Source organism: Xyrauchen texanus, chromosome 34 (assembly GCF_025860055.1).
Source record: "Xyrauchen texanus isolate HMW12.3.18 chromosome 34, RBS_HiC_50CHRs, whole genome shotgun sequence".
Lineage (NCBI taxonomy): Eukaryota > Metazoa > Chordata > Actinopteri > Cypriniformes > Catostomidae > Xyrauchen > Xyrauchen texanus.
The window spans coordinates 29,279,448-29,306,844 of record NC_068309.1 but is presented as its reverse complement, the minus strand read 5'-3'; the positions used below and the strand labels follow the sequence as shown (position 1 = coordinate 29,306,844).

The window sequence follows — 27,397 nt, the reverse complement described above, 5'->3', positions numbered from 1 at the left end:
GCAGTGGACATGCTGGACCATAATTATATACTGATGTTAATTTGTTTCCAATCCTCTCAATGAGTCGTTCTTTTGAAATATGTTATTGACACAAGAAACCTTAACACTGACATTAGCATTGGTTCAGATCAAAGTCTATATGAGCTTAAATCATGCCAAGTGGTTATTGAAAGCTTGGTCGAAAGAAAATTGTATGAGTTTGGAACAACATGAATGTGAATAAATGATAGATTTTCATTATTGGTCGAACTATTCCTTTAAAGGCCATAGATCAGTGCGCAAGGAGCACATATATCCATCCATCCAGGACAGTATTTAGCTCAAAAGAGGCCTGGGCGCTAGTCTCTCACCTCATTAGTAAGCAGGGTCCCTAAGGTACCGAAACACAGCAGAGCTACCTGGCCTGAAGCCCAGTTCTGATGAAGTTCCTCCTTGTTAAATAAGGGTATTTTGGACTCTTGAGCCAGAGGTAAAGGAAATGGCCTAACCTTTTTGGTCACATTGAAAATGTACTGGCACAGAGTGATGGAAGGTGAGACACAGTTGTCTCAGACAGACCAAGGACTCAGATATAAAGGTGAATGTCATATTAAGGCAACTGACTGACTGAATATTTTGTAATACAGCTGAAAGCAGATTGAGGAGTGTTACTTGCAAATTCATGAGTGAATCTTAATTTTTCCAGCATACATCAAACAATTGCCTGACACACTGGGGACAATAAAATAATTCTCTCCTGTCTCTGCTTGCCTTTAGAGACCCATTGAAATCAGAATGGATTTGTAGGTCTATGACTTTCTTTCATCTGCTGAACACAAACAAGTATTCCATATAAATATTCTGTAGGTCCATATAAAGCAAGTGAATGGTGACCAAAACTTTGAAGCTCCAAAAAGCACATAAAGGAAGCATAAAAGTAATCCATATGACTCCAGTGGTTTAATCTATGTCTTCTGAAGTGATCTAAACAATTTTGGGTGAGAACAGACCAAAATATACTAATCCTCTTTTACTGTACATCTTGCCATTGCAGTCTCCAGGCAAGATCATGATTTCAAGCCTGATTACACTTTCTAGTGCTTGATTTTTACGCAGAAAGCTTGATGGTGCTATGAATTGTTATCAAGCTTAAAATCATGATCATGCCTATAGAGACACTGGCCTTACCATACTCAGACCTTAGATAACTAAACTGGCATGAAGGGTAGGCATCCAGGGAAGGTACAGCAACATCATCACTTGGTCATTTAGAAGCTCTCCACACCAGCTATTGAAACTTATTGTTTCTTCCCAAGAGTTTGAGTAATTCTTATGTGAGCCTCGCCCCAGGCCAGATGAGCCACAATGTGTGCGAGCATGTGAATGCATGACTTTTCTAGATTCATGTTCACAGTTGACCTGTGCCTCACACAAAACCCTTCTGACTGGTGGTTGGTGGGACTGTTAAAAATAGCAGAGTTAGTGGTGACACACACATAGCTTCCGAGAGTGTCAACGAGGTGACGCTTGAATGAGAGCAGGCAGCGTGAGCTAACCATTGTATTATTGATATAAATAGAGCTGCCAGAATCAGAGGATCTACCAGGAACCATACTCTAAAATGGCATAGCCTAATTTTGTTTCATGTCTCATCACAAAAAAGCTTTTCGTTGTAGTTTATGTATGTATTTTTCAGCTGAGTCTCCTCACACTCTCTTAGCTGTGCTACAGCTAGATTCCACACTGTTTGAATTCCCATGACTTTACCTTTCCAGTTGTCTGTGATTACTGACAAGAGATATATTAGAAATAATTGTACTGAGATTAATGGGAAGATTATTATTTGTATGTCAGGTACAAACTAGAGGTTGACTGATATTGGATTTTGCTGATACGTTAACTAAGGTGACGGAAAAGGCAGAAAACCAATTGATCGGCCAATAGTTTTTCATTGAATGTTACAAAAATGTTCTTAGTCTTTTCTTTTTTGATGGGCACAGACATATAAGCAACAAGAGTCGCAACTGTATAAAATCCCAGGTGCAGTTTAATGTGCAACCAGCATCCCAATAACAACCAGAAAAGGAAAAGAAATTACGATTTGTTGCATAACGCAGGACAGCTGTAATGGGGGACTCTTATTTTGAAATGTCTGTGCACCTAGCTCACACAAACACATAAGCAGAAAAAAATATGCACTCTTAAAGGCCTTTGCATACTTCCTACAAATTTGAAGAATGAATGAGTGTGACGACATTTAGAACAAAATCTGGCCAAAATGAATCTTGTCTGGGCGAATATGTAGGAAAACTTCTTACTGGCAGCTAAACACCATTTTTTCTTTTCTTCCCAATTTGAAATGCCCAATTTCCAGTGTGCTCTAAGTCCACATGGTGGCCTAGTGACTCGCCTCAATCCGGGTGGCGGAGGACAAGTCTCAGTTGCCTCCGCGTCTGAGACCGTCAATCCGCGCATCTTATCAAGTGGCTTGTTGAGCACGTTACCGCAGAGATATAGCGCACATGGAGGCTTTACGCTATTCTCCGCGGCATCCACGCAGAACTCACCACGTCCTCACTGTGTGCAAGAACCACATTATAGCGACCACAAAGAGGTTAACCGAACGTGACTCTACCCACCCTAGCAACCAGGCCAATTGGTTGATTAGGAAGCCTGACTGGAGTCACAGCACACCCTGGACTCGACCTTGTGACTCCAGGTATGGTAGTCAGCGTCTTTACTTGCTGAGGTACCCAGGCCCCTGCTAAACACCTTCTTACTGCAATTGGTCCACATCATTGTTGGGCGTGACCTGGAGCTGCACCCACTTTGAGACCGACAGCTAATTCCCGTTCAGTCAGTTAAGATCAGTCAACATCAACATACTGCAGTGCAGTGAAGACAATTTTCCAAGATCATGTCTTGTGATTTTTATTTTAATTAGTCTACAAAAGGAATCAAATCTGCTCTTAACAGCCCATTCACTCATGTTCCATCTGCAGTGAAAACCATTCACACTGGCCATAGTAAGGTATGCCTATCATAATTTTTTTGTCTGTATTCGGCACATTAACACTCTTTTTGGCCACATATAGCAAGTAAGCACATTAGCGTATGAATTCAGAATATATGCAAGACAAATTGCGCATTTTCTACTGTATATATATTACTTTAAATCATCGTTGATTGGTTTAAAAAGCACGTTTTACTGAGCTCATATGAATTCTACTCATAGAATGAGGCATAAAGTCATTGATAACACATTTAATGTCGTATTAGTTGAAGTCTTATATGTAGTCTTGAGCGTTCTCATTTTAAAATGTACCTTTAAAAGCCTCCCACAGCAGTGTGGCGGGTGTCTGAATGTTCGCAAACAGTATGCTGTTGCTCGGCTGTTTCAAACTTCTTTTTGGGCTCTGAGCCAAGAATGAAGAAGCACATCTCCGTGAGTTTGATGGGACCTTTATACTACTCTAATTGCAATATAAACATTATTACATAAATATTGTCATAAATATTGTGTGAGCAGTAATTCATCAACAGTAGATCATCATTGATCATTTGTCATCATTTTCGAGTATTCCAGTAGTATATAAAAACAATATAAATAAGTAAAATAAAGACTTTTTTCCTTTTCTCCAGGGACAAGTCAGTAAAAATCAACATGAACTCAACAATCAATAAAGATTTTATAAATTAACATTTAGCAATGTCCATGCTTCATTTGTGTGTGTTTTTTTAAACATCTCATATAACACGCATTAGTCCATTAACAATGCCAGTTACAGAGAATTGGCTCCGTTACAATGCTCCGTATGAAAGAAGACGTGATGTTTGTGCTTATGGGGCACATACAATATACACTTGCATTTTTCTTTGCATGTCCTTGCTTCAATTTAGAATACATGATTATCAAATCAAAATAACAAAATATGCATTCATTGTATCTTTTAGCCATCTCATTTGGTATTCCATTGAAGAAAGTAAAAAAAAAAAACGATTTAGCATTTTTATTTCAATTATTTATACTACACGTCTGCCCTCCACCCCTCTTTGCTGCAGCTCTTAATCTATCTATGGCACTTTTTGATTTTTTTGTGCTAGTTTGATGTCAAATCCATAACTTTTATCATATGGAAAAGAATGGCCTGGGTATTCTTAAAATGCACCTTTTGTGTTCCGCAGAAGAAACAAAGTCATTCAGGTTTGGAACCACATGAGGGTGAATTCTGTAAATTATAACAAAATTAAAAACTTTTGGGGTGAACTTTTATATTAATATGAATGAATCAACCTGACAACATTTGTTAACACCAATGAACACAATTTCCTTATTATAAATATTATTTATATTTGTGAGAAGTTGTATCTACTGCAATACATGCAAACCAATACTACTTTAAAGTTAAAAATATGTACATTGAATAAATATGAATGGTTTTACCCCGATATTTTGCACATCTCATTCTAATCTGATGTTAAATTGTTCCAGTTTTGACATCACAGAGAAGAGCAAATGCTACAGACCTAATCTCCAAATCAATAATTCATTTGGAGATTTGGGATATACGTGCTTACACACGTTATCCAAACATTAAAAGTTTGTACAAAAATATTTGAGCCAACTTAATGCTGGTCTGATATATTGCATCTCAATGCCAAATCTGCAAGTGGTAAAAGGCCATTCAACTCAAGCGTATCTACACAGGCTAGGAATTGATACTATGGTAAAGGCTTATGAATGTTAATTAGTTTATATGACTGGACAGTCCATGAAGTTTACTTAGCAACACCAGCATGACCCAATTAATATTAATGAGATATGTCAACAATCCATTGTGGCTCCCTCACTTTAAAACTTGTTTCAGCACTACTTGGACATGAGTAGCAAAACATGGAGTTGTGCTGCCAAATATCATGTTCTTTAATTTATAAATATGTCTGCAAGATGATGCTCTGGAGAACAGCTCTCTCTCTCTCACTCTCTCTCAATGAAGTAGATTGGGGTTTGTGGTCTGATGGTCAGTGTTTTCTTAGTCATGGGACAAATTTAAGTGCAGGGGTGGCAATATTGTTTTCTCCCGAATTAAATGTAAATATTTTATCTATTAATGAATTGGAAAAGGGGCGACTTCTTCTAATTAAAGCTAAAATAAAAGATTTGTGTTTTGTCTTTGTTAATATATATGCACCAAATATTGGTAAGCACCAAATATTGGTAAGGACAGAATTAAGCTTTTTGAGATGCTAAAAAATACTCTTGTTTCTCTTTCACAAGAAGATTTTTTAATTATAGGTGAAGATTTTAATTGCACCCTTGATTTTGTTATTGATAGGATTGGAGAAGAACCACATCCTTCTTCTGCTAAAGTTTTGAAAGCAATAATCACTCAGTTAGGGCTAGTAGATGTGTGGAGGGAAAAAAATAAAAACGTGAGACAATATAGTTGGATTAAAGTGGCAGAAGGTAGAGTCAGTGCGGCACGTCTGGATAGATTTTATTTACATAATAATCAGTGTAATAGAGTGATGGGTGCATATATCACACCCTGTGTTATCTCTGATCATCAGCTCATTTTAGTGAATGCTGTTTTATCAGAAACAAAACCACAATTCTTTTATTGGCGGTTTGCTATTAAATTAATTCAAGATGTACATTTTTATGAGAATTTTAAAATGTTTTGGAATTGTTGGGTTGAAGGAAAAAATGATTATGAAAATCTGCTTCAGTAGTGGGAAATAGGGAAAACGCAGATCAAGCTTTTCTGTCAACAATTTATGGCACATACTTCCTGTCAAATTAAATATAAAATGGCAGAATTGGAGAAAGATATTTTAAAAATTCAAAATATGTTAATTGATCAAAACGATGTAAATTTACAAGATGATCTTAGACAGAAGAGACAAGCGTTAAGTAATATGTTAAATGAAAAGGTAAAAAGAGCTCTTGTAAAATCACATTTTGTTTCTTTACATGACATGGATGCCCCCACGAAATTCTTTTTTAATTTGAATAAGAAGTGTGTTCATACAAACTATATGCATGCATTACGCACACCTGATGGGAATGTTACTTTAGATCCTTTGGAAATGAGGAGACTTGCTGTTGATTTCTATGTAGACTTATATGCTAAAGAGTGCACAGGAAACTTTGTCGCAGATGACCTTTTTAACAACTTGCCTGTAATGGATGAAGAAAATGTAAAGAACTTGGACTCTGATCTGACATTTGAGGAAGTTACAAAAGCATTGAATCAACTTTCATCTGGTCGTGCACCAGGAATCGATGGATTACCAGCAGAATTTTATAAAACTGTTTGGGGAATAATCGGAAAAGACTTCTTTAGAGTTGTACAAGAAAGCTATAAAGCTGAGGTTCTACCAAAAAGTTGTCAATGAGCAGTGCTGTCTTTGATCCCAAAGAAGGGAGATCTTTGTCTGCTAAAAAACTGGAGACCAGTAGCGGTCTTATGTTCCGATTATAAAATATTATCAAAGTGTTTGGCAAACAGACTTAAAGGTGTTCTTGATGTATTAGTACAAAAAGACCAAACATATTGTATACCAAAAAGGTCTATTTATGATAATTTGTTTTTAATGAGAGATATCATGAATTATGCTGGAATATATAATGTTGATTTTGGTCTGCTTTCTCTGAATCAGGAGAAAGCTTTTGATCGTGTAGATCATCACTATCTTTTTAAGGTTCTTAAGTGTTATGGGTTCGGAGAACATTTTTTATCATGGATAAGAATATTATATAGTGATGCTGTAAGCATGGTTAAAATAGGAGGAGGTTTGAGTGTACCAATTCAAATGAAAAGAGGGATAAGGCAAGGGTGCCCTATGTCGGGTCAGTTATATACCTTGGCAATAGAGCCTCTACTTTGTTTATTAAGAAGTAAATTGACGGGTATTCTAGTATGTAATAAGCCAGAAGCTGAAGCTATTAAACTTTCCGCTTATGCAGACGATATAACTGTTATGGTTAGGAATACGCATGATGTTCAAGTTATGAAGGAAGCTCTTAATATTTATGAAGGAGCATCATCAGCCAAACTTAACTGGCAAAAAACAGAGGCGTTATGGTGTGGTTCTGAAGGAAGCTCTTTACCTGAATTACAAGGAAATGTCAAGTGGGGGAAGTCCGGTTTTAAATTTTTAGGAGTATATCTTGGTAAAGATGAATGTAGGATGAAGAATTGGGAGGGGTTAGTAGACGGAGTGCTTGTAAAGTTCTCTAAATGGCAATGGCTGCTACCCCAGTTATCCTATAGTGGAAGAGTCCTGATAGCCAACAATCTTATAGCTTTCACCCTTTGGCATAAGTTGATGGTATTGGATCCTCCAAAAAACATAATTGAAGATATTCAAAAGACTCTTTTTAAATTCTTCTGGTCAGGACAACACTGGCTAAAAGCTGCTGTCCTATACCTTCCAATTCATGAGGGAGGACAAGGTTTAATTGACATTTGTTCTAGGATTGCTGTTTTCCGTTTGCAAGTGGCACAGCGTCTTTTATATGGGCAGCATCAGCAGTGGATGGACGTAGCATGTGCTTTGCTGCAAAAAAACAGAAGAATGGGGTTGGATAAGCATTGGTTTGTCATGTCCTTTAATGGACTAGCATTGGAAGGATTGGCTGGTTTTTACCAGAGTGTATTGCAATCTTGGCAGACTCTATCTTTTTCATGAGAATGGGAAGGATCCAATCAGTGGGTATATTTTGAGCAGACAAACACTTTACAGAGCTTGTGTAAAAACCATAAATTTCCAACATATTAAGGATGTAAGAGACACTAAATGGACTATGGTGTTTGAATCAGGCTCTTCCCCGAAAGGTAGCTGGCGGTCCCTGTACAAAAGACCCATTGAAAAGAGGGTGTGTGATCTTCAGTGGAGAATTGTGCATGAGATTTTAGCTACAAACAGACACAAAGCACTCCTTAATGACTCAGATGATGAGGGTTGTCCTTTTTGCGGGGTGTCTGAAACTGTTTTTCATCTTTTTATTGAGTGTCCATGTTTAGATAAAATTTTGGGTTTAATGGAAAGCTGGAGTATGCAGCTTTTGGGAAAGTTCAATCAAGAATTGTTTATTTTTGGTCCCAAATATTCAACAAAATATAAATCCAAAGTGGTTTTTTTAAACTTCTTGTTTGGTGCAGCAATGTTGGCTATTTGGTGTACAAGAAGAAATAAAGTAGAAGGGAGGGAAAGTGTGGACACTGTTTTGATGATGAGAGGATTAATAAAGAAGAGACTAACGATGGAGTTTGCGTATTTTAGCCTCATTAATGATGTTAATTATTTTTTTCATGTGTGGGGAGTTGATGGTTTTATATGTGAAGCTGATGATCAGGGAGGTTTTGTATTTAATTTATGAGTGTTTTTGTATTTATTTATATTATTTTTTGTTTTTGTTTTTTTTCCCGTTTGTTTTGTGGTAAATATAAACACATGGATGTTTTAATGGTTTTATTTTTTTTAAATATAGGTCACTTATGTTTATATTGATCAATTAAAGAAGACCTAAAAGTAAAAAAAAAGTATCTCTCTCTCTCTCTCTCTCTCTCTCTCTCTCTCTCTCTCTCTCTCTCTCTCTCTCTCTCTCTCTCTCTCTCTCTCTCTCTCACTCTCTCACTCTCTCTCTCTCTAGAAAATAAACAACATGTCTTAACCTGTCCAGGTGCCAAAAGTCGGCATCCATTGCACACCACGCCCTAACCTGTGTTGGATCCATCTGTGGTCAACACAATTTTTTCTGAAAATTTGATCCAGCCATACGCCCTGTTGAAAGGAGGCCATGGAGCTAGAGCAGCTTGCTGTGCTGTGGCTCCAGGCATGATGTGAACATGTGGCTTGAGCAAGTATTGGAGAGGTCTCATTTGTAACAGACCTAACGGTATGATGGCAGATGCTGCCATCATAAAACCCAGCATCGTCTGAAATTACTCCAGTGGCAATGTTTTCCCCAGTTTGAACTGAGACAGACACAGAGGAATGGTCTGTACATGCTCGTTCGAGGAGCATGCTCATGGAGTCGAGACAAACTCATAAAAAGGAGATTTGCTGGCTGGGGAAGAGTGTGTTTTTCACCCAGGTGACATTCAGAGCCAGATTTCTCAGCTGGCAAAGCAGCTAGTCTCTGTGCTTGCTCAGTACTTCAAGGTAATTCAAAACAGGCATACTGTTAATTTTCAAGGGGGTGAGCGCCGCATCGTACATTTCATGAACATGTGGGGAGCAAGAGACAAGCAGGACTTTGAATTGATACACAGTTCCCTCAAACAGGAATCTCCAAAAATGTTTGTGACACGGTGCCATTGGTACGCATCCTTCAGATCTATTGATGCAAACCAGTCCTGAGGATGGATGTGCAATAAGATCTGTTTCTGAGTTAACATTTTGAAAGGGTGCTTCACAAGCTTCAGAACGAGTAAATAACGTCTGTAATCCCCGCTGTGTGTGTCACAGTCTGGGACAGTCTCTATCGCATTTTTTGCGAGGAGACTGTGAATATCTGTGCACAACACAGGCGTATCATGTGGTCGGACCACGACCAAAACGCCGGTGAAGCAAGTTTGCGGACGTACAAACTGAATCGTATAACCGTGCTCAATCTTTTTTAACACCCAGTCTGACAAGCCTGTGAGAGCTCGCCAGACATTCACTCGCTAGATAGATTCTCACCATAGGGAAGTGGTTGAGCATAATTTGTTGGGTGTATAAAACGTGAAGAGGATATGGTCCTTTTTCTGAGAATGTGTGAGTGTCCTGTGTTTGTAGAATTGGTGCATTTTTCTCTTTTGTGAGAATTTTTTTTTTTTTTGAGTAATATACACAGAAGCAACATTTTGAACAATGTCCCGTTCCCGATTAACAGTATTGGGGAAGAGAGGAGAAACACTGTGTGCCTTTAAATGAGCCTTCTTCCGCTGGTCATATTCCATGAATAACAGCGAGGTTTGGACTTCTCTTCACGGGCTGAGCATGTCAGGAACGTTTCTGCTGCCCGGCTGGGCTTTTTCCGTTACATTCTTCGCACTGAGATGGTCAAATGCTGACCGGAATTTCATCAGGAGTGTGCCAGGAAAGGGGAAATGCTAATTCTCTTTGGCAGAAAGTGTTTCATCACTTGAGACTGCTTTTGCACCGAGATGAAGTGTTCTTAAAAAGCCTTGCACAGCGTTGGAAAAGAGACCGTCGGCTTTCTTTGAGTCACGCATGTCCGTTAGAGTTAGACAAATTTGCTGGTCCAGAACCATCATGGTGCTCATTGCTTTGCCATTGGCCTGAGCAATAGCTTTCATGGCTCATAGCGACAAATCATAAGCTGTGCGGAGCTCTTTGACCAGCTCTTTATTGGGGCCTTGATCATCCATTTGTTTGAGAAGCTTGGCATGAAAAACCAGTTGCACCGACATGCTGTGGATTTCTGAACCAGCTTGGCCCACTGCTGTATAAGCTCTTCCAGCTAGTGTGGATGACATGCTTCGAGGGTTGGGCGGGGTGTGATGTCCATCTCATGGCAGTATTATGGCAGAGGTGAGCTGTGACCGCCTGTTCTACAGGGGGAATCTTTGAGTAGCCTTTTGCCTCAGCATGGTCCTCTTCTACAGCCATTGAAAGGACTCAAAAAACCTCCTTGTCCATGGCATGTGCACGTTTTTCACCTTCACTGGGGGAAAAGGTGGCAACAGCCTCCATGGAACACTCGCATGAAGCTGTGAGTGACACAGCATCATCAGAGCCACCAAACGTAATGAGGCCGTGCACTCCAATAGAGGGTCAGAGCTCATCACGCACATATTGCACAGGTGAGGTCGTTAGATCGGAAGTTTTGGGGGCTCGCAGGCTTGCGCCAGCACAAGATCATCCTCTAATTCTTTCAGCTCAACCTCACTGCCCTGCCGTGCCTCCTCATGTGATCCTTGACACAAAAGATGTGGGTGGGAGGGTGCAAGAAGCTGGATCTTCCCTCAGAACGAGGTCAATCCTAAAGCGCAACGTCCAGGGATTCATTACCTTGCAGTGAGGGCAGTCTGTCTCCATGAGAGATGCTTGTGAGTGGGCATGGCCCAGGCAGTGAACACAACTCTCGTGCTCATCAGGTGGTGGGATGAGCCATTCACATAGGGAACACTTGTGGGATAGATAGATAGATAGATAGATAGATAGATAGATAGATAGATAGATAGATAGATAGATAGAAAGAATAGAAAGAAAGAAAGAAAGAAAGAAAGAAAGAAAGAAAGAATACAGTAATATCAGCCAGAGTGCTGTGGGAAGCAAGTAGGAGCTTCGCTGAAGTGCCGTGTTGATAAGCAGATGAGTATCTGAAGCAAATAACCCATTCACTGAGAGCGTCTTCACCGGTGATGTGGAGAACTCTTCACCGAAAAAATAGGGGAGCAGTAAGTCGCTCGGTGCAGGTGCTGAGCACAGGCGACAAGTCACCCTGTTCGCACCTTGAAGGAAGAAAATTCTGAAGAAGTGGTGACTGAGCGTCCGCTTGTATAGGCGTAAGACGGAGTTGACGTCATTGCTATGGATGATGTCATGTTCTGTTAGCGCGCTCTTTTATATCGCCTTCAGTGATTAGTAGACAGGGAACTGCTATTTGTCAGCTAAGACAGACAACTATATACATACATACTGAATGCCCCCTTGTTTTCTCTGAGTGCGCATCCACAGGAAAAAATACAGACGATGTGCTGTCTGGAGAGGGCATATAATTTGATAGATGATTCTGCTGACGAATTACAGAAATTCCATTTTCATCCATGCTACACTGTTTAATTTAGCCTGTGGCAATAATATACTAATGTATTGTTTTTAATATGGATTGACAACAGCAGTCATGCTTCGGATCGTTTGTGAGACACTCTTGGGGATTTAGAAGTCCTCAGGACAACTAAGCTGTCGTGGGTTTAGAAGCTACTTTTAGCGTTAAAATGCTACGTGAATTAGTCTTATATGAACATTTCATGAGTTATAAAATTTGGAGTGGCACACCCCTAATGTTTAAGAGTTGCTCCTAAATTTCCGCATTAGGAGCTACTTTTAGGCTTAAGATTTTTTGTGAATACAGGCCCAGTTCTTTTTAGTGGATCTGACTTCTGTCATGACCAGCTTGAAATGAAATAAAAAATTTAACAGTTTTATGTAATGTTTAAATCTCTTTTCACTTAAACTGACTGGTTATTAATATGACGTTGTTTAGTAAAAGATAGAATTGTACATTATGAGTTTTGTTGTATATATATATATATATATATATATATATATATATATATATATATATATATATATATATACACACATGAAAACATGTTAGCACACATTTTCTTGCTTTAATTTAATATTCAGTAGTTACAGTAGGACCAGTTATTTGATTGTATTTATGCTTCTAAAAAGTATTTTGCAAGAATTATATTACATTTATCTCAGATTTTTTATATCAGCTCTGTTGAAATTTAAAATGATCTCATCATTGGGCAACAGACTACTGAGGACAGTAAAAGCAATACAAATTGCATTTCTTATTTCCATATATTTCTTCCTGAAAAGTATATATAGTTATTGAAATTTTAAGGAACCTGAATCTTCAAGAGGAATCAGAACCAAAATCGTAAAAATTCCATTTGATTCTCATCCCTAATTGTATTAGTTTACTATGTTAAAAATGAAAAGAATAGTCTTCTGAAGCCACACGTTTTCATGTATTGACGTGGCAAGTTTGAATGTACATGACTGTAATTAAGACACAAACGTTTGTATTTTTAAGTATCAGTTACAGTATTTTTTTTTTCCTTTTTGGAGCTTGACATTATAAATCCCCATCCCCTTTCATTATAAGGAAAACGGAGCATCGATCAATCATTTTATATGTGGTCCCAGATGGCCCATTGTTGAACATAAGTAATATGGATGTCGTAAAATATCGATATATTCATTATTTATTGGTACATTATATTATCAATATTTGTTTTGAGACATCGCAATATTCAAATTAGCCAACATTTAAATTAGAAGTCTAATTTGCGTGCTTTCGAATTCACTCATTGGGATTCTGTAACAGTCTGGTGTAATTGCATTGAGAGACCAAAAGAGGGTAAAATAACATTTACTGAAGCTGTTCTTGGGTAGAAAAGACACAGGTAACACACAGAACCTGTCGATGTGGTGCAGCATATGGCCGTCCAAAGATACGAAGGTTTTTGTACTTCTTCAAGAATTAACAAAGTGATGTTGATGAGTTTGCAGGTTACTGTATGAAACTAGTGTAACAGCTCAAACAGAACGATTAGAAACAGCAACATTTATTATGCAATTTCTCTGTATGTAACATTGAGTATATCTTTCATTCAAGTTGTCAAACCACAAAATGTCATACGTGTAAATTAAAATACTTTGTGTAGGCTATTTGATATACATGTATATATACATATACACAATATACGTATCATTCAGTGATGGCTAGAGTAAATAATCTTTGTCCTTTGAATATAATTTGGATCAAATTTAGTAGGAAACTATTTATATCTGAAATAATGCTGATATATATTGATAATCATCTTACAATTATCGTTTCCTGAAATGGGTATAGATCCCAAGCTTAATAAGTAATAATAGTAATAATAATAATATAATATTAATAGACCTAATCAAATTATACAACAGGCAGAGGCTTGTTGCTACAGTGTGTACAGCAATCAGAGAATGTTAGCACTTGGAATTTTATTGCATTTATTCATGTTTTATGTCTGGAGTGTCTGAACCCATGCACAAGCTATTTACATTTGTATTTTTTTAAATTTGTATATAAGGTGGCTTAAGCGAGTTAAAGCTCAGTTAACACTCATAGGGGAAGAAAGGATGAAGGGAGGCAGCTGCTGGCCTGAGAGAACCGTGTGAAGTGCAAAGACCAAGCTATGCCGAATGCCAGAGCAGATCAACCATTGAAAGGCAAATGAAAGCTGTATTCTGCCTGGCTGAGGCTCAGAAATTACACCAATATGATTGGCAGGTCCACATGACATAGACCCGTTATTTTGTTTTACTCAAGTCAGTCAAAGAATCGATGCCCAACAGGCAGTAATGAAGTTTAGAGGAAAAGAGCCCACACTTACAATGGTGAAGTTCATAACTTTGAGGATCCAGATGGTGAGAGCGAGGTTGACCAAAATGAGGATCATGAGGAGGAGGACAAAGAAGTAAAGGCAACGTTTCCGCCAGCCATAGATCCCCACTTTATACACTTGCGGTTTTTCAGTGCTCTGGACATTGTTCCTATGAGGGCACTGTTCCTGGGTCATCTGCAAACAAACACAAATAAAACATGAATGGAATTTTCCATCTGACTTTAGGGTGGTCAACTTATTCATAGGTATTCAAACATGAAGTGTGCACGTAAATTTTTTTTACGTTTTTGTACACTGAAGCATATAATTAGAGGTCCACCGATGGTGGATTTTGCTGATACGATAACCAAGGTGGTGGGAAATGCAGATAAACAATTATTCCGACAATATTTATTTTTTTATATAAATGTAGAGAATGTTAAAACATTTATTATTCTTTCCTTACAGTGACAGGCACAGACATTGAGGCTACACAAGCTCAAAATGAATAAAATTCTAAAGCAGATTAGTATTTAACCAAAATACTAATAATAACCAGAAACTATCTGGTGCATAACGCTGGACTTTTAACTAGAAACAAGCCAACAAACTATCAGGAGAGATATTTGACAATAACCGTTAGTTCCAAAAAGCAACTAGCGGCACCTATTAATTGGTAAAACTGATATATCAATCTACATCTACATACAATATCAGTGACAGCATCTAAAATGTTAAATATTTGACATATGTGCAATCTCTACGAATCCTCTGCAAACTGGTCGTAGATGAAATTGTCGAAACCTTTGAGGTATATTTATTATGGAAAAATAACAAATGAGACTGTGGCAGGGCGGAGGGAGGGGCAGGGTCATGATCATACACACCCGGTCCCGTATTAGGCTAATCCAGCCTCCCGAAAGGGATAAAGGTCGACTACAGATGATCGTGTGGGAGAGAGAGATCGTTTACGGACATGTCATGTGTGTGTTTGTGTCTTCTGTTTTACGTCATTTAGTTTGAAATTAAACTATTATTTATATTGACAAGCCGGTTCTTGCCTCCTCCTTTCCATTGATCCCTTTACACTGCCGAAGCCTGGTAAGGAGGAGTGATACGCCGTAGTAGAGTTCTCACCACTACTGTCCACCCAAACGGAGCAGACCGCGAGGGGAGAAGGGGCTCCTAACCGACCGCCTGGAGCGGTCAGGGCCACTGCCAGGGGCGGAGGAGTTCCCTACCAGCCGCTGAAATGCAGCGGGGTTTAAGACCGCCGACTGCGAGCAGGGAGGGGCTCACTGCCGTCTGCCTGGAGCGGGAGAACCGCTGCCACGGGCGGGGGAGACCCCTTCTGTTCCGTCCGCCAGGGGCTGGAGGACTGCCTCTGATCCGCCCGGAGAGGTGTGGCTGTCGTCTGATAGAGGGTGGAGGAGTGGCCGAGGAACAAGCTGCGGCATATCGGAGAACTGGCGAGTAAGAATTATAATTTTTTTTTTCATCTCTCTCCTCTCTCTCTCTCATGGTCGCTCTGCGTTGGCCTTTTCCCTCTCGTTTAAAATGTACAGTGTTTTTTGGGGGGGAACTACACTGTTACAGGAAGTACCCCCCATTTTAATTATTTCTGTTTCCCTCAACTTGTCCCCTCCCTCGTCCAGGTAGATGGGGATGATTAAAGCACGCCCTCCACCAGGGAAAGGGGGGTCTACGTCATGCTGCGTCATGCCTTTGAGGTAACAATGTCAATCTAAAAACATACAAAAATGTTCTACACTTATGTATCACTACCTACGAATACTAATGAGTTTTGGGATCCACTTTATCTCAATGCCCTAATTGCAACTGGGCATTTGGTTTAAAGTGCAAAGTACAGCAGTTGATCGGCAACCCACAAGCCCTTTGATTCTTGGTTAATATTGTTCTGCACCGTTAAAAGCTTGAATAGCTTTCATTCAGTTGATTCTAATAGTTCGGTTTAAAGGAAGAGACATTTCAAGAGTCATAATAATAGACTAATATCTCTGTGCAGAATACAATTTATTGTAGACATTTATTTGAGCTGCAGTCTTTGCCAGCAGAGTCAATCGCATTTGACAAGCACACACATTCAGGCCCCACTGAAACAAATGACTCCAGACAGTTTCCAATGTACAAGAGCGCAATGAAAAATTCAATTATTTTTCCCCTGTCCATATCATAGGGTTTTACACTACCCATTTGGCCCTTATCACACCTTGGATTGTATAGTCCAAGCTTCAAATGGAATTGTAAATAAATGGTTCCCCTTAGTTGAATTGTATTTGAATGGTGGAGAGTTTGATCATCTGCAATTGGTTTGAGCCTTTTTTAAAGAGCCCTCTGTCTGTACCTTGTCCCTGGCTGATTAAAAAAACAAAAAACTGTAATATCATGAATTTAGAGACAGTGCCTTTGAGATAGTCTGTAACGTTTGCCATATTCAGAGCGACAATGTTCACTGAAACAATAATCTTTGCTGGTTAAAAAAATAAATGGAACTCAGTAAAGTCAATGGGCTGGAAGCGTATCCCTCCACAGCCATCATGGATACACTGACTGTAGGACACACTCATGTTGAGCTTGAGCCAGTCTGCGGAAAAAAGGTACCTATTTTCCAGGGAGTGGCACCCTTCTAAAGCCTACATTTTATCTCTAGCATAGAGTATTTTGCTACCAGTTTCATAGCAGTATGATGCAGAACTCACAGGACAGCAAAAATTATTGGATGGGTAATATAGGCAATTATAAATGTCAAATGAACAGTTTTTTTTCCTTTTATAAAAATGTAAGGGAAAACAACATAATTCATTTGTGAATACTCCTCTGCAGGGACCCTAGGATATTTCATAATCGAGTTGCTCAAAAATTAAATATAGTAAAAAACACATTTTTATTGACATTGCTGGATTTTACATACTGGCTTTTAATACTTTCTATAAATCCACCACTGGCAAATGACCACAGAGTGCATCAGTTCAGATCAAATTAACCATTTCAAATGGATTATCTTAATCCAAAAATATTAGCAATGGCTTTTAAGTTCATATAAAGCAATTATCAAAATAAAGAACATTAACATTCAGTTGTTTTGCTATAGCAGAATTTTTCCCTTTTCTTTTAAAGTTGTTAAATGGAAAGAACTTCTTTGCAGCATGTACATAATGGTAATAAACTGAGGAAGAGATGCCCACTCTTAAAGATAATTACATTTACTTGAACAGCTCACAAGATAACATACTGAGTGCCTAGTAATTTGTTTTATCTGATAAACTTGACCTTGACACACCATTTTAATTGTAATTACAGGTTAACAGTGACCATATATTGTGTAGCGGTCAAGTCCCTTTGATCATTTATATATATATATATATATATATATATATATATATATATATATATATATATATATATATATATATAATTTTTTTTATTTTTTTATGGCAGGGATCATATTTTGTAGCATATACTTGATAGCATTACTAATTCAATCCACCAATCAATCAATCAGTCAATCAATCAACCAGTCAGTCATTTAACTCCTTAAACTCCCTCTCTGTAGCCATACATGATGCTGGTGGCCTGGGCCCACCTAAATTAGACCTAGGACCACCCAGAATATTAGAGATTTTTAAAGATTATAAATCTATTTAAAGATTAGATAATTTACTCACCCTCAGGCCATCCAAGATGTTTTGATGAGTTTCTTTCTTCATCAAAACAGAATTTAAGGTTTTTAGGATTTCATTTCAGGCCTCCTCCCTTTAAACAATGTAGTAAATTTTTTTCAAGATCCAAAATGCATAATTAGGGTGCATCAAAATAATCCACACAAATAAAGTTCTTCTGAACCCAAAGGATTGATTATTGTTAGAAACATTAATTATATACCTTTTAACTAACAATGTTCACTTCCGTACATCTCTGTGATGCGCGCTCATGAGAGGGATGACGTAAGCTCGTTGGTAAGGTCGCGTGTCATGCGGAGGTGGAGGCAGGAAACGCGTCATTGTTTACAGTACAAGAGTAGCAGTGTTGTACAAAAGTTTAATTATCTTTGCTGTAGATTTGTATTTGCTGTAGATTTAAGTGTATTGTTCAAAATGGTCATTTGGTGTGTCTATCCGGGATGCTTCAACTTTCAGAAACCCCAAAGAAAATGCATGCCGGGAAAAATATGAACTTTTCATCGATTGCTTATACATGATCATGAGCGATTGGAGCTCTGGCTTATCGCTCCGAACCTGGATATCAGTACACCCCTACATTCTCTCAAATATTGGAGGGTGTGGAGTGAACATTTTACCTCTGAGGATTTCAGACCATCGAAAAAACAAAGGGTTGATATCCGAATTAATCAGCTATTTTTTTCCCAGAACTCAGGTATGAGTGAAAACTTTGTCATTTTCACGCCTCCCTCTGGCTCTGTACCTCCCTCAGCTCTTCGCTACCCATCACCCTAATTCACCTCACCTGCACTGAATTCACTCGCTCATCACTGCCTGCACAAATAAGTTTGTGAAGCTTCTCTTCTGTGTGATATCACTTGTAACATTGATCTCACTGGGTAAACCCTGTAAATCTCAGTAAACGCTCTTACACTTGGTTTCACTAACTACAACTTGTGTGGCTTGAATTCCTGACATTCATTTGGCCTATATATTTCTGCTAAAGAAAAAGCACAAGTAGATAACGCAACGGCATTGCTGAATAAATGATGGTTATTTACTGCAGTAATGTTTTTTTTTTTTTTTTATAAAGTTTATTTGGAAATAATTTTTTATTTTATTTTATATTGTTTTGAAATTGTTTTGGACTGTTTTGGTTTGTGAACAGCGCTTGGTCTGTGGTCTGTGCAAGTTTCTCTTGTAAACAATGATGCGCTTCCTGCCTCCTCCATGTGACGAGTGACCTTACCATCGAGCTTACATCATCCCTCTCATAAGCGCGTGTCACAGAGTTGTACAGAAGCGAATATTTGCAGTTAAAAAGTATATAAGTATTGTTTTGTTTCAAAAAATAATCAATCGTTTGGGTTCAGAAGAACTTTATTTGTTGACTGGAGTCGTGTGTATTATTTTGATTCACCCTAAATATGCATTTTGGACCATCAAATGGAGTACATTTCCGTCATTTTAGAAGACATTCTAAAACAGTGATTCTGGTGGATTACTTTCTACCCTAAAATTAGTCACAGTTCTGTATTGATGGTTAGGAATGGGGAAAATAATTCTGAATTAATTTAATAAAATGCAACTAACCATATAATTGAGCATTTACTGTAGGACAGAACAATGCTTACCAAAGGAAAATGTTTTTATCTCAAAGGCTATCCACTCAAACTCTATGGAATTTTGGCACAAATTCATCTGTCACTTGGCAGAGTTTATCAAAACTAGGCAAATGCCAAAATGGACAGGTTGTTTGACAACCCCTCATCTGCAAAAACATCTACAAAACTATGCAAGGCAAACGAAAACATGACGACTACATTAAAGATGGCCCCACTTGCAATTAAGTGACCACAATGTATTTTGTACAATTAATTATTGCCTTAGTAAATATCATAAATAAATATAATACATTTTTGTTAACTAATACAAAAATGTTTTTTTTGTTGGGTTGCCATTTGATGTTCAATGTAAAAACTGGGTCCTGAAGCCAAACCAGTTGACTACTGTTCTACTGCTCACACAACTGTAAAATGAGTAGCTGAGGGACAGGTCAAAGTTAAAACATCACTCTACACTGCTGATTCCTTGGGGAGAAGAAGAGATGGTGAGTTACTCATCTGTTAAATTCAGAGTCAATGTTCCGCCCTTCTCAGTGGCAAACACTACAGATGTTAGGCTGTAAGGTAACAGGTACTGGCAACAAAATAATATGAAAAAAGATTTATAGCTTAAGAAGGACTACCTCACAGCATAGCAAAATACACTTGCTAGAACATACTGTGGCCTCAAAAATATTTTAATCCACTTAATCCACACACTTACACTGTAAAATTAAGTTAATTGCAGTAGAAAACAAAATAGCAGGGCCTGGGTAGCTCAGCTAGTAAAGACAATGATTACCACACCTGGAGTCAAAAGTTTGAATCCAGGGCGTACTGAGTGACTCCAGTCAGGCTTCCTAAGCAAGCAATTGCCTCGGTTGCTAAGGTGGATAGAGTCACGTTTGGTTAACCTTCTTGTGGTCACCATAATATGGTTTGCACTCTCAGTGGGACGCATGGTGAGATGTGCGTGGATGCCGTGGAGAATAGCGTGAAGTCTCAACATGAGCTAGGTCTCTGCGGTAATACCCTCAACAAGCCACGTGATAAGATGTGCAGATTAACAATATCAGACACGGAGATTCTTCCTCCGCTACCCAGATTGAGTCACTATGCCACCACAAGGACATAGAGCACATTGGGAATTAAGCATTCCAAATTGGCGAGAAAAGTGGATAAAAAATATATAAAAAAATAGCACAGCAAGTGGCACATGCAAACAAATGAAGCTAGACCTTTCCTCAAAACTTCACTCTTCAATTCTGCTGACCTTCTGGTAGATCCAAAAGGGAAGCTATGTCGCAGTAAAAGGTTTTCTGAATACATTTACTTCTGCATTTGACATAAAATAACAAAATAAGGCCTGAAAATATTTGCATCGCAAATCAGCACCACCTAGAATCGTGTGGTAGAAATATACATATGAAAATAAAAGTCCTTTCAAATAGCATGGTAGATTGATAATTGATTGATTCAAATAGATGAATCATACTGTATATCAAATGAAAGCTCTCATTCTCAGGAATGTGACTGTACAGATTGAGAGCTTGATATCTGTAAAACATCTGTAAGTGAAATTTGATATCTGTAAGACATCAAACGCAAATGTCTCTTCTATGCGCCAGTCACTGCTGCTGTAAGCCCCAAATATCTACAAATGTTATATCCATGTTTACCTTAGGCAGTTTAATAAAAACCAATTGACTATGATCTTGCTTGTGTGAATTATCCAATGTTTTTTCTTACATGTCCAGAACAAAATATGCAGCCCAGAAAGAGAAGCTTGCTAAACAGATTGAGCGTTCTAATGACTCCTAGAATGAGCTTCTAGTCAGCTCAGTGGTCAAGATATTCAATTGAACAATGGGGGTGGTGCATGAACTGAAAATTAGACTGAATGTCTATGGACAAGCACGCCTGTGAGGGCTAAAATTCATTAAAGTGCTGACCTACATTTCAGATCTGCATTTTGTGATGGAAGATAATAGAGGAAAAATATTTTTTCTTGTACTTGAGGCAATCTAGTGGAATAAAATAAGACTATTTGGATGGAGATGGAGTGCAGGTTGCTTGGTTAAAAAGTTCGGACAACAAATGTCTTTCTTTTTAACTCCATTCATCATAAGATTGTAAACATACAATATTATTTATTAATAATTTGAGTATTTTTTACATTTTTATTATTATTATTCTTTGCAGGCAGCAGCCCAAATATGCCCCACAGTTGAAGAGGTGGTCCCAGGGTCATTTTTGAGGATGTATGAAGTCAGTTCCCCAGAAGTATCCACTAACGTTTGACAACCAGAAAGTGTCCAAAGGGTTTTTGTATGATCTTTCTTTCAAACAAATGCCAATATGTTATATATTTTGTCATATAATGCAATAATATTCACACATTTTTAAATGTGACTTACGTGTTCAAACACTTTTTACAACCACAATATATTTCACAAAGTCACTTTAGGAATATTACTGTTATTTATCTAAACGTCTCTTTCTGACATTGACACATGATTTGCAAGTCTATCACAATGATTTGAAAGTATATTATAGTCTCCAATGACCTCCACCATTTTGTCCTGTTCTAAAACAGGTTATAAAAGATAAATATACTGTAGACAGTCAGGGGACATTGATACTAGTGAATACCACTAAACATATGAAACCCTTATGCAGTTGCAATTAAGTAATTATAAAGAATAATTATGCAAAATTTAAATCAAATCAAAATCAAATCCCTTTATTGTCACTCAACCATATACACAAGCGCAACTGTGGGTGAAAGTATTGGGTGTGGTTCCAAGCAACATAGCAGTATGACAATTACAATAAACATCTGATTCACACATAACACAGTTTATACATCTTGTTACACAACACAGTATTCACCAAATAATATACAATATACAGTATACACAAAATAAGAAGACCGTATACAATATAAATACACTGTACCCCCCTCCCCCCATGGAAATAAATACATATTTATAATGTGTTGTAATGATTATATATTTTATCATAAATGTTTGGGGACTATAATATAACAATGTGTTGATGGCTGACAGGGTATTGGCCGATGTTAATGATGCAGTGCTGTTATAATAGCATAAGGATACAAGAAACTTCCTTTATTCCCCTATGTTAATACTAACTCATATAGATAGAGAAGCAGAGGGAAATTAAACAGTTACACTTTAGATGTTTCAGAAGTTATTTGTAACATCTTAAGTGTTCACATTTGGATGCCTCATTGCACGTGACTGTGGCAAAATTTTAGCAAAATTAATTTACGTGGTTTATTACACATTTTGGCACAGTTTCGAGGTGAAATGTCCACTGAGGGGTACAAAAACTAGTTGAATTTTCACCCACAAAGATGAAGGTTTTAATGTTAATGCTGTATTGAGTTTTAAATGATTAAAACCTACTTCTGTAACCCTAAACCTTTAACCTAAACCTAACCAAATGTGTCACAAAAAGCAAATGTGATATAACAGAACCTGAACCTTTAAAATGCCATCAGTTTTTCTTGGTTTAAATAAACAAAATCGATGTCAATACCTTAAATCCTACACCTTAACCTTTCTGATAGTGTTATAAAAAAATGTGAGATGAAGACACAATAGCTGAAGTAACCACATAATTTCGTGTCACTTCTGTGACACTTTGGGCTCAAATTTGGACTTGCTCTTCAGGACTCATGTTGCACCTCTAGTTTTTGTTTCACCAGAACACTGCTTGAAAACGTAGAACAAGGCAAATAGAACTCATTTTGCAAAAATGTAGTTATAATAACTTGATTCTATGAGACCAGTTTGGCAGATTTATTTATTTTCAAAGTACTAAGACCATGAAAGTCAGACTGTTGGAACACAGCTTTTTCAAGGTGCAATGTGGAATAACGTGGCTCCGGGTTTAAGACTAAATCCTGCTTTTAAAACAAATGTCATGTGTACCATTTGTAATGGTTTTGAGTTTGGCAGGTTGCAGCACTTGAGAGGATGATGCTTTACTGTTGGCACGGAAAAAACAGGAAGATTGTCAAAAAGCCGCAGAATATGAAACACCTGCTAGTGGTTTAGCCTGCCTCTCTGGTGCCTGTGTTTATTGGCAGCTTGTAGAGCTGGAGGACCATGCTGTCACCTTCAAGAGCATTGTTTAAACATGTACTCTCATTCCTCTACATCTCTACGATGCTTAGAGCCAAAAGTTAATACATGAACCATTTGTTTTGTTTTTAAACTTGCATCTAGCACAAATCAGTGTGTTTGATTGTTCACTAAGCATTGTTCTGATATTGTCAGATAGAGACTCAAGGGTCAGGTTGTTTCCTCTGAGCTTACGCAGTCATCAAATGTCTTGTGATTGTGCCTAAGTGCCTTTATGTTTTCAACTGACTTCAATACACACAATCACAAGATGTTTTTTTGATCCCTGCAAAATAACAGCCATGTCTATATAGAGTGAAAGAAAGCATTCAGGCTTGTTTATTTGGAGATTTGTGAAGGCAGAAAAATGATCCAATTTATTTCATGAAGTGCTCTCTATCCTCAAAAGTAAACTCAGAGAAAGTAGCAAGAAAGTCTGAGCTCACAGTAGGTTCAAAGTTCTGTATAATGAAATTTGAAGCACTGCCCCTAGTGGCCGAAGCTAGAGCTGTTGTTCAATATATGGGCATGTGTGAGCACCAGTTTCAGGGTGAAATGTCCACAGAGTGGCGCCAAAAGTGAGTTGTAAAACAAGTTGTTTTTAGTTGCAAATGATGTAGTAAATTCAACAGGATTGCTGTAACAGGTAAAGGATGGGCAAGGAGGAGGCAGGAACCAGCTGAACAGTCAAAATAATGGTTTAATGATATACATTAACTTAAAACAACTTAAGAAAAATAGGCACACACAACGTGGCCGTGTGTATCTCTCTCTTGTCTCTGGCATCTCCGGCCACCCCTTTATCTCGCTCTTCCGCTGACAACTGATTCAGTGCCGACCGTGCTCCATCATGGCCTGGCCACACCCTCCTCCTCATCACAATTGCATATTCTAGTAACTCGCTTTTGCAGCTCTTTGTTGACAAATCACTGCAAACTGGATCTCACGTGTATGTCAGTGCTCAGATTCAAGCCTTCATTGTCTGGATGTCAACTTTCCTAAGAGAATAATCCTATAGTGAGACTGATATACTGTCTGGTTATTAGTCCCTGATTCCTGGGCGGTGCCACAGCGATATTAATATTATATTGATTTTGATAATTGATAATTATCTTTGATAATAATTAATATTCTATTGAATTTGATAATTGATGGTTATCTTTGATGATTGATGATTTAAATTATTAAAAGCTAATGTTAATTCTAATCAATGTTGTATTGATTTTAATAATTAATTAATTAAATTATTAATTATTTCTAATAACCAAACCCGCTCCTGAACGAACAACCCAATATGTGTAAGTGCGGGTGAGACGAGGGAGTGCGAGGGCTCTTTTTAAACTAATTTAATTACATTTTGAATATTTTATACATTGTTTTGATGTTCTTAATCGATTTACTTTAGCCAATTACTTTGTTTTAATTAGTTTTTTTGTTGTGGTGGTATGGAGGTCTCTTTGAAATACCTGAAATATGGAGTATTTCATATAAAGTCATATGGAATCGTTATGCAATCAAGACCTGGAACTACTTCATAGTCGTACATATCCTTGAAGAATAATTGTACACCTTAGAATGTCCGTGAACCAATCAGAATCAAGCATTCAACAGACCCGTGGTATAACAAAATATTTTTAACAACTACAGTCTTGACCAACAAAAAATCGTTTTAAGCCTTAGAAGCTGTTTGTGGCAGGGTGGAGGGCGGGGCCGTACACACCCGGTCCCGTATTAGGCTAATCAAGCCTTCAAGAGGGATAAATCATGCGGGAGAGAGAGATCGTTTACGGACATGTCCGTCATGTGTGTGTTTATGTTTGTGTGCTTCAGTTTATATCAAAATATTATTTACACTGTCAAGCCGATTCTCGCCTCCTCCTTTCCATTGATCCCTTTACACTGTTCTTTACTGTAACGTCTGAATAATGAGGCTGACGAGGAGATGCGGATCCAAACGCAGTTTGAGTTTATTTGATAACAAAAACACTAAATGAACAAAAGAACAACCCACGATGGGGAAAAGAAACATAAACTAGATAAGGTAACCATGGTAGAGACAAACAGGGAACAAGGGAGAGACGCAAACATCAGGCAAACATCAAACAACGATCGACAAAGACTGGACAAAGACACGGGTATAAATACACAAACATAGGAAAGGTGGCCAATGAAAGAACAGAACTCAAACAAGATAACAAGGTGATTAACAGAAACCAAAGGCAAATTAACAAGGGCAGGTGTAAACAATGAACAGTGAACACGTAACGCTAACAAGGACTATGGAATTACATAAGGGACTAAAGTGAAAACTAAGAAGTGCAAAAGTGACAACAATGGTAAACAAGAGGGCAACAGTGAAACGAGACAGGGTGGACTATGGAGTTAAATAAGGGACTAAAGTGAAAACTAAGAAGTGAAAAGTGACAAGGTGGAAAACAAAGGGCAACAGAGGGACAAGAGAGGGTAACCGTTACATAGCCCCCTTTAAAGATCGGATTCCAGACGATCCTAACAAACACACAACAAAAGACAAAAGTCCATAAGAACAACATGAGGGCACCAGGGGCAAACAGACAGTACAAGTGGGCACATAGGTAGACAGGCAGACCAGGGGGAAACACTGGGCAGGCAGGAAATCTGGGGCAGACAGGCAGACCGGGGGGCACAAGAACAAGGAGGCAGTCCGAGGGGCACAGAGGGCAGGCAGGAAGTCCGGGGGGCCACGAGGGGAAATGAGACAGTCCACGAGGGCTAAAGGGAGATGAGACAGTCCACGGGGGCACAAAGGGAGATGAGACAGTCCACGGGGGCACAAGGGACAACCAGGCAGTCCATGGGGGCACAAAGGGACAGGTTTGGGAGGCCGGGGTGGTATCGACCGGGCGGGGACAGGTTTCAGTGGTCTGGGAGCTGGCCACAGGGCAAGGACAGGTTTGGGGGACCAGGGAAGAGGCCACGGGACTGGGACTAGGTCAGGAGGTCTGGGGAGAGGCCACAGGACAGAGGCTGGCAGAGCCGTGTGAGGCGGAGCCAAGGAGGACTTCGGAGGCGGAGCCATAGAAGACTTAGGAGGCGCGCCAAAGGAGGCTTAGGCAGGGCCATGGCAGACTCAAGTGGTAAGGCCTTGGGCAGGTCAGGAGGCGGAACAGTGTTGGGCGGAGCCAAGGGAGGCGATGGTGTAGAAGGCTCAGAAGGCGGAGCCACTGGAGGTGGAGCCGAAGGTGGCGTGGGCGAAGAAGGCTCTGAAGACGGAGCCAATGGAGGCTTCGGAGGCGGAGCCGGGAGAGGCTCGGGAGGCTCCGGAGGAGGAATTGAAGGAGGCGGAGCCGAAGGAGGCGAGGGCGATGAAGGCTCTGAAGACGGAGCCAAGGGAGGCTTCGGAGGCGGAGCCGGGAGAGGCTCAGGAGGCTCAGGAGGTGGAGCTGAAAGAGGCTCAGGATGCGGAGCCGAGGTAGGCGGCACCGTGGGAGGCTCTAGGAGCGGAGACCAGGAAGACTCTGGAGTCTCTGGGGGTAGAGACGTAGGAGGCTCTGAGGGTGGAGCCGCCAAAGGCTTGAGTGGCTTGAGAGGCGGTGCCGGAGGAGGCTCGAGGAGGCTCTGGAGGGCTGGAGCCGTCGGCAAGGCTTGAGTGGCTCGGAGAGGCGGAGCAGTAGGGAGGCTCTGGAGGCGGAGTCGTGAAGAGGCCCCGTGAGGGAAGAGCTGCAGGAGGCTCGAGAGGCTCTGGGAGGCGGAGCCGTAGGGAGACTCGGAGGGCGGAGCCCTGGAAGGCTCGGGAGAGGTTCAGGAGGCGGAGCCCTGGCAGGCTCGAGAGGTTCGGGAGGCTGAGCCCTGGCAGGCTCGAGAGGCTTGAGGGGCGG

The 27,397-nt window shown here is 39.3% G+C and overlaps 1 protein-coding gene across 3 annotated transcripts in view; it reads right to left on the bottom strand.

The window, feature by feature from the left end:
• LOC127628164 (delta-sarcoglycan-like) overlaps positions 1-27,397 on the bottom strand; it is a 318,609-nt gene that overhangs the window by 106,904 nt on the left and 184,308 nt on the right. For all 3 annotated transcript variants that reach the window (XM_052104887.1, XM_052104886.1, XM_052104889.1), the window contains exon 2: positions 14,115-14,300. In XM_052104887.1, the coding sequence (XP_051960847.1) occupies positions 14,115-14,300 (186 nt within the window). The remainder of the gene's footprint in view (positions 1-14,114; positions 14,301-27,397) is intronic.